At 44.4% G+C, this 8,864-nt stretch overlaps 1 protein-coding gene across 2 annotated transcripts in view; it reads left to right on the top strand.

Annotated features, from left to right (window-relative positions):
• Window positions 1-885: 885 nt before the first annotated feature.
• Window positions 886-8,864, top strand: part of slc8a1b (solute carrier family 8 member 1b) — a 57,554-nt gene continuing 49,575 nt past the window's right edge. Inside the window, exons 1-3 of one of the 2 annotated variants that reach the window (XM_088385654.1) lie at window positions 886-1,337; window positions 6,307-7,185; window positions 8,423-8,587. In XM_088385654.1, the coding sequence (XP_088241780.1) occupies window positions 6,343-7,185; window positions 8,423-8,587 (1,008 nt within the window). In that variant the 5' untranslated portion in view covers window positions 886-1,337; window positions 6,307-6,342. The remainder of the gene's footprint in view (window positions 1,338-6,306; window positions 7,186-8,422; window positions 8,588-8,864) is intronic. The other variant, XM_088385653.1, reaches the window with a different exon arrangement.

The following is an 8,864-nucleotide window of genomic DNA, read 5'->3' as shown; positions in this document are numbered from 1 at the left end:
AGCCCTGGGCTTTTTTTTTTTGGGCCCGGCCTTGCGTCCCTCCCCTCCCTTTCCCTGAAATAGCTCCTTTATTTTCGGCTGCCCCCAATAAGACAGTAGTGGCTGCAGGTGAAAAAGAGAGGACGCGAAAGAGAGGAAGAGTGGCATGCGATGGGTTGGCACGGCAATGTGGACATGTCATGTGATCACTCATGCGATTTTGTAGACTCCACTGGCTGTAATCCTCCAGTTTTTTTTTTCCCAGGTGCACTTATAGAAGAAACATTATTGGACATAATGCATTATTGTTTTTAAAAAAAAAAATCAAATTATGTTTTTCTTTTTTTCCATAAATATTAAAATGTCATTGCCACGATATAAAAACACCAATATGTTGATTATTATTGTTTTAAAAAAAATCCCGTTTTGTCATGCACATTTACTTTAGATTGATTATTGTGAATTAGCCTAATTGACTACTTTTATTAACAACAAAGAATTGGTCACATCGCCAACTACTGGCCTAGCATGCCCATTGCATCTTCTTTTTTTTTTACACCTGTTATTCTTAAAAATTTTTAAAAAGCTGTTTTTACTGACCTTTACCCCTACCCACGTTTTCTTTTAGTTTTTGCCACATGATTAATTTGCTACAATTTGCATAAAATGCCAAAAAGCATTCCGATGGTGCAATTAAGATTGTATGCTCTGTCACTATCGTCACGCTGGCGCATTTAACCCCAGCTGTTATCAAGACAATGAGGAGAAAGTAAGAAAGGGAAAAAAAAAGGCGTGTGAAGGAAAAAGGAGTGCTCACTTGCCCCCCCCCCCCCCCCCCCCCCCCCTCTCTCTCTCCGCAGATCTCTTTACGCAGAGAGAGAGCGAACGAGAGAGCGAGAGAGAGAGAGAGGGTGGGGGTAAGTGGAAGAGGAAGAATGAGGAAGACGAGCCTCTCTCTCTCTCTCTCTCCATTCCGGTCCCAACCCAAGCACACATGCGGGCTCTGCTGATGAAGCTCCGCCGCGGTCATTCAGGTCGCTCCGGAGGCGCTCCATGGAAACACGCCGACCGCACTCTCGCCACCAACAACAGATAAACAAACAAACACACGAGGAAGCTGCAGGAAGAAGAAGAAAAAAGTGCCCGTGTGCATGGGAATTCGGACCGGTCTGCCTCCCCTCCACTACTAACACCACCACCACCACCGCCACCCCCTCCTCCTCCGCCTCCTCCTCCTCAGACTTGTGTGTGCCTTCGCTCGGGGGCCCCGTCCGCCGTCTCGGTGGTTATAAGAGAAGCTCCGCTCGGCTCACCTCCACTCGGCTCACCTCCACTCGGATCACAGCTCGGCGAGGAAGGTAGGAACTTTTACCTCCACCGTACTGTTTTTGGGCCAAAGTAAAACGGAACACCTGGATGAGCTCTCCGTACCCCCGGTTGGCTCATCCGAGCGCGCAGCCCCCGGTATACCGACGCCCCCCATTCAGCCTTCATTCAATGCGCTCCAGGCTCCGGCTTTTCTCTTTCTTCTTTTGTGCACGAGTGAACAATTACGCACGCCGAGCACGTCCTTGCGCCATTCCCTCCCTTTTTAATTAGACTTTTACCGTGCAAGTTGCGCTCCAAATTGGACCCCCCTGCTAAATGTGAATGGACCACTGATGCACCCAATCACATTTGAGGGATTTTTTTTTTTTTTTTTTTTTTGCAAATACTCAGAGTCTCCTCTTTCGGGAAAAAAATGCTATCACACGCCTACTACTACGATGCAGTCCCATCACTGGAAGGCTTTCCAAGCATTTTCCCGCCTGACTGCACCTCAAGCTCTGTGGAATTAGATTGCAGAGCAGATTTAACCAAAAAAGTGAGGGGGGGGGGGGGTGTCACGCCTATAGAATTTAATCATTGTTAAATCCAGATTGGAATAAACTGCACGGTCTTCCATGTTAATGCTTTCATGATGCCAGTGACGTGTTAGGTTGTCACATTATCCCCCCCCCCCCCCCCCCCTCATGTCCCCAGTCATAAATATTGTCTAATGGTTGGCGTTGAAGCTGAAATGCTCATAATGATAGAGTGAGATGCTGCAAATGACAAATACGAGGATGTTTGCTTCAACGCAGACGATTGTTTGAACAGCTTTGAGCGCCTCCGCCAGTGCAGAAAAGTGGAGTAAGAGAAACCCGCTGTTTACGGTAAACACGGAAAAAGGTCAGGGATTGGAGGTGTTAATGGGTAACTGAGTAAGGCGGGAAAACAAATGATATACATCTTTTCTAAAGATATTTTTTAGTATGTGATATGTGCTGACAGGTACTATCCATCCCGCAGGAGGAGGAGTACTGTACTAGTACCCCGTGTAGCTGCAATCGATGAGGCAATTCAATCCATCGGTTGTTCATCATCACCGATCAGTGGCGGCGGTGTGATCTAAAAATGGCGGCTAAGCGAGTCATGTTGGCCTCCGTGTAGTCCGGAAGATGTCAAGATGATTTTTGAAACGAAAGTCTATATTCAAAGAGTTTTAATTGCTCTATGCGGCCATTTGTCAGTGGCCCATGGGGCAGGTATGGTTCAGCCCCATAAACTCTGCCTAGCAACAAGTAGCTGGGGCAAGTGTAGCTGTGCCCCATTAGAACCAGTAGGCAAAAAGCTTTTACTTCTCATGCAGATTACATGTTTTTGATATATCCTACACGACAAAATGAGATTTTGTTCAGTGCAAACACACAGGATTCAGTTTGAGGTCTTCTGACTAAAACAGCAGCCGCTTTTCCGCCACAGCTGCTGTACGTCTCCAAAACGCTGTCATTTTTATTTTTTACGCTTGCATTGTAATCTTCTTAGACAATCCTTGTTGGAATGAACAATGGCGTACTCCAGCCCATGGGGAGTATGATGCAGCTTACAGATGATGCATGCACATTGTCATTAGTCTGAATATTCATATTTCATGCCATGTTCTTGTTTCATCTGTTTTTTCTACTACGACAACATACATTTATTATTCATCATCGGTATGTGTATACCAAATGTAAACTGTACACTACGGCCGTACATGCTAGCTGCTAATGGACCGATCCAAACGAGCTCAGGAATTAGCACGTGAGAGCAACAGCCTGGTTAATGTACGGCGTGTTGATGGAATTAGCATTCTCGCAATCTGTGAGTACATGTGACTTAAATTGATTGATGATTGGTGAAAGCAACAATGTGCGTCTTGAAACCATTTTTGGAGCAGGTTCTTAATGAATCAATTATTTCAGAGTCGTCCATCGCATAGCTTGTTGCAATGACTTATGACAATCGGGGGAAGGCCAAAAAGGGATGTCGATGGCATTACAGAACAACCTGTGCAGCTATGACCGGACCTTGAACCGATTAATGGTTACATTGATGTGTGGATACTATTTTTAGCACGTGTTTACCCTCCTAGTTGCTGACCATTCTGTGATCGTTTTCGGAAGCGGCGGCTATAAAAGAAAAGATGATTAATGATGGATGGAACCGCAGGCGTGTGTAAAGCCCAAACAGCGAGCTGACAAATGTTCTTGTCATGAAATGAGACACCTCGGGTGGCCCCTTTGGACTTCCAAAATGAAATACCCCACTGCTGTCATCTCTGGATGGGACATAAAAGCAGAGCTCAAGGTCAACATCTCATGATACACACCATTACTCTTTTTTTTTAAAATTATGCTTCTTATTTATTTTAATTTCAGTATGCTCTCCTTGTTTACTTTAAATCCCAACTTTTGACGTCGTGGCTAATTTTGATACCGTTGTGTCAAAGTGACACAAGCTTTGGCTCTTTTCCGCATGAGCTGTTTTTTTTATGCCCTCACCGAGTTAGCTCCGTTTTGAACACGAGCCCAGCATATTTTCATGTCGGCTCGCGAGGGGCTATTATGGAATGTGATATTTCAATTAGAAATCATTGGAGCTGCCAGCATTCAGCGGGTCAAAGCTCTCCGGTATTAGCCACACGCGTACTTGATACTGCTACCTGCTAATGCACACTTTGATTCCCTTTGTCTATCGATTAAAAGCTCGTAATTTATTTACTTTTGTTCTCTGTTAAAACTCATCTTGGATGGCTTTTAGATGACACAAGTGGTAATTTAATGATGCTTAAAATGGAAATAAACACTGAAGATTTAATGTCCTTTCAAAAGTATACCGCTAGCAATGTTGCTTGCTAGCCAGAAGCTGAGCTGCAGTGTTTACTGAGTAATCAAAATGTGTGTAGAGCTTGAGGCAATTACGCTTCCTGTACTTTACCTAATATGTACCCCCTAAAATAATAAAAGTTCTATTCCACCCATTGTGAAACGGGATTACGCTATGAGTATACGCAGTGTTTAATTTGTCAAGAAATTGTAAACACGGTCTATTGATCGAATTTTAAGTATGACAAATAGAAGAGTCTGCTGGACTTTTACAATCATCTGGGCATAAAAATCAATCAACAATTGCTAGTTCTTTCCATTATGAGCGGTGGAGATGAAGTACAGACTTGGTTAGAGCAGCAGCTATAAAATTAATAAACCTTTTGCTTATTGTTTGATTGCCATAGTTACAGAATAATGTGACAACGGATGACCACAGTTTGCTGTAATTACGGTATTTTCCTTCTGATGAGTTACAGTTTGTATAAACACCTTGCTCTGCTTGGCGCTCGATACCACGCTAGTTATTGTGCGCAGGAAATAAACGAGACGCGGTGTGATCACGGATGAGGTAGATGCATTGGCCCAACATGAAGGTTTTGTAATTCAATTCGGGATGAGTATAATGATAGATTCAACGATCGTTACGATTGTTGATTAATCGTGTCTGGCTGGGCCTTGTTGATTCACTCAATGAGGTCACTGTCTCAAGAATAGAAATATTTTACTTTATTTTCAATGATATTTACCATATATTTGTCCTATGAGGAAAAAAGGCTTCGAAAAACTACTCAAACCATTATCCTTTGATCAAGTAAACCTTTTAGCTCCTACAAATCGTATAAAATTATGTGGAATTATAGCTCGACAAAACTCCAACGAGCTAATTTGCGCAGACGTGTTTTTTAAATCCGTAAAGGTTGCGATCAATAACAAAGCCCGACACAGAGAACGTTGTTTGCTGTATAATTGGCGCTTAGCGCGCTAGAAAACAAACAACCAAATATCGATAAGTGCATCAACACTTTTCTGCTTTATTTGCAGCCACGTAATCATCAATAGTCTCTCAACATCTTAATCATCAAAGTGCATAATCTTTTCACCGTGCAAAAAATCCTAATTCATCATTTTCCATCCGAAGATAACACAAAAGCCGCCTTGATGTTCCTTACACTAATAATGCCCTACATTTATTAATCTCACGTTTTTCCAGATATGATGCGTACGTGAAGTGTCAATCCCATGAGCTCCCTTAAGCCAAAATTACCTCATCTTGATCCTGCAGCAGCTCCTCATCTCGTGCGGTCGCGCCGATCTTTGTGTGGCATTTGAGATGATAAATAATTCAGCCATCTTGGGATCTTTCATCCCTTTTCTTCACTTGAGACAATTCTTTTTTTCCCTATTTTTTCCCCTCCAACCGTTTGCGTCAGTGGCGCACCGCTGAGCTTTAAACACGATTATTAGGCTAGAAAATGACCACATTGTTCTGTCGGGGGCCGAGTCCTGAAGTGATATACTGTCACTCGTCTGTTTAATACATCGTTATTTCAACACGAGACCAAAGCACAATGGTATCCTGGAAATTGTCATTTTAAAACCAGGTAGAGACACCTGTGCCACGTGTTACCGTCGATCCATCGTGGCGTAAACACTGAATGTTTGCTCAGCGCTTGTAAATTCCTGACTTGTACGGCAAGGTTTGTTATCTTGCCAGCCAGATTGAAAACACAATTTAGAGCCCAGCATCACCGCTGGCCAAACGTGTTTACGCTGTAACCTCATTTACTCGGCAAACCTTTTTACCACAAGTCAACCAGAGACCGTTATCGGTGAACGCGGGGACAGACGTCCCGCAGATTTCCGCGTGGGCCGAGTAGGGATAACAAGCATGTTATCGAATGATGGAAATTCAAGTTTATCTTTGAGTTATTTGAACTTCCCGCCTTTTAAGCAACGCAAACATCTGAAAAATGCCTTTTGATGTTCTGCTTCCCAATGAACTGCTGCATTAATTTTGCAGAGGCAATTTAAGCTAGGCTATATTTCACAGCATTGATTTCTTAAAGCAACAAGTAGGACTATAGCCAATTAAAAGTCATAAGGAAGCACTTGAAGCATTAACCTAGTCTTCTTCTCCTGTGTCCTTTTCTTAAAGGTTCAACATCCTCATCGATCGTCACCTCACGTCAACATGGCTCCGAAGCTGTCCGTCATCGCCCTTGTTCTGCTCGTCAGGCTTCAGCCTTTGCTGGCCGGTGCGCCCCCTGAGCCCAGCTTAGGCAGCTCGGTGTCGGCGGTGTCCACAAATAAAACGGAATGCGGCAAAGCAGAAGAGTGCACGCCCGGCGTCATGCTGCCCGTGTGGGAACCCATGAACCCGTCGTTTGGCGACAAAGTAGCCCGGGCGACTGTGTACTTTGTAGCTCTGGTTTACATGTTCCTGGGCGTGTCCATCGTCGCCGATCGCTTCATGGCGTCCATCGAGGTCATCACCTCACAGGAGAAGGAGATCACCATCAAGAAACCCAACGGAGAGACCAGCACCACCACGGTGCGCATCTGGAACGAGACCGTGTCCAACCTCACCCTAATGGCCCTGGGCTCCTCGGCTCCGGAGATCCTGCTGTCTGTCATCGAGGTGGTGGGCCACGGCTTTGACGCCGGCACCTTGGGTCCCTCCACCATCGTGGGCTCGGCCGCATTCAACATGTTCGTCATCATCGGTATTTGCGTTTGGGTGGTGCCTGACGGCGAGACCAGGAAGGTCAAGCACCTGCGGGTGTTCTTCGTCACCGCTTCCTGGAGCATCTTCGCCTACATCTGGCTCTACCTGATCCTGTCGGTCATTTCGCCCGGCGTGGTGCAGGTGTGGGAAGCCCTGCTTACCTTCTTCTTCTTCCCAATCTGCGTGGTGTTTGCCTGGGTGGCCGACCGACGTCTGCTTTTCTACAAGTACGTGTATAAGCGCTACAGGACGGGCAAGCAACGCGGCATGATCATCGAGACCGAAGGCGACCGGCCGCTTCCTTCTAAGGTATAGTTTGAGCTCGCCATCGTCTTCAAAGCTTCTCTTACACGTTTAGACTTCAGAGGCTTATCTTTAAAAGTCTAGCGCTGTTTTATTTTACCGGGCAGGTTCGTCTTTGTCGTCTCCAGGCAACCTTTCGTTTTGGTCGTCTTTGCTATCAGTGATGTTTGTCACAGATGTCTCATTTCAACTCACTCGGTTCCATTAAAAATGACGTGACACATTGGAAACTGTAAACAAAAGTGAAAGCATAAAAGGCACTTTCACATTCGCCATGTCCGGAAGACTGAGGTTGAAGTTGAGTCCCAAAACTCCTCAAGGACTGGTCCGGCTCCATCCTTGCTTTTGCTACCAATGCTAAAATGTTTTGGCTAGCTTGCGATGTATTTGCAACTCTTTTAGCAAAACCGTTACTGAACATCCAAGACTGGAAAACCAACACTGAGATATCTTTTAAGCCAAATTTGAACCCCCTCCCAAAAAATGTATGGACTTTTAAGGTGGTGTAAAAGGAATGTACCACTGTTTACCATTAAAATATAATCTTAAGGGAGATAATTGCCAGGTCAACATCATCCCCTATTCCAGAAGGAAGAAAAAAGCTGACTCTTAAGATAGTGAAAAAAGGAACTTACTTAAAAATGTATGTGTTGCGCCTATTTGTCAGCAAATACTCTTTTGATGGGAATTTTGCCAGTGAACGCAATCCTTTAGTGCTTTGATAATAGGGGGTTTTCTTTTTTGAAAAGTTCAGATTCCGTTTCCTTCCAAACAAGAATCTCGTCTTCATTCAAAAGACCCGTGGCATTTCTTTGAGCTTCGCGCTCCAAATATGTAGTGTTGGAGTACAGACAGACGAGGACGAGAAAGCAAACGATATGCAAATTCCTACAGTGTTAAATTGCCAATTTGCCTCAAGTAGAAAAGGAAGTCATTCTCAATCAAGCCTGTACAACCTCGAGAGCCCTGACGGCTGCAAAAATGAAATAAAAATCAGATGATGGACTTGTTTCTGCCTGATGAAATTAGTTGTTGGCAGCCACTTGCACGAAAACCAGTGGCGCTAGTTTTGGGATTGTAGCGTGTCAAACACATGTCAACTTTTAAAGTGAGCTGAATTTGTATCCGCATGACATCATCCAAAATTGTTTGTTTACTTTATCGACTTCATACATTTACTTTTAAAAATCAAATGTGTCCCTTGAGCACAATTTTTTAAAGTCGACTTCCCTAACACCTCAAGGTGGACATCGAGATGGACGGCAAGATGCTCAACTCTCACGGAGTGGACTTCCTGGACGGCCCGTTGGGTTTGGATATCGACGAGAAAGACCTGGACGAGGAGGAAACCCGTAGAGACATGGCCAAGATTCTCAAGGAGCTCAAACAGAAGCATCCAGACAAAGAGGTGAGTTTTCTTTGTCCCGAGGCTGTTTGTTGTGTGTCTACGTCACTCCGACAATAATTGATGAATGCTAGAACTGGTTTGACTAGGTCCTGAGAAGGCTCTTTGTTCTGATTGAACGAGGGTAGACACCAAAAACCATCAGCCATTATTTGCACGAGAAACACCATCGGTTAGCTTTTCATCAAATTACTCTTGTTAAAATATCTTTGTGTATTTTGGGCTTGGCCGTTTTAGCCGTAACAGTTTTAACTTCACTTGTCAAACTGTCTTGTTGTCG

Source organism: Syngnathus floridae, chromosome 9 (genome assembly GCF_059516105.1).
Source record: "Syngnathus floridae isolate MCC-2025c chromosome 9, RoL_Sflo_1.0, whole genome shotgun sequence".
Lineage (NCBI taxonomy): Eukaryota > Metazoa > Chordata > Actinopteri > Syngnathiformes > Syngnathidae > Syngnathus > Syngnathus floridae.
This window is presented reverse-complemented; position numbering and strand designations above follow the sequence as displayed.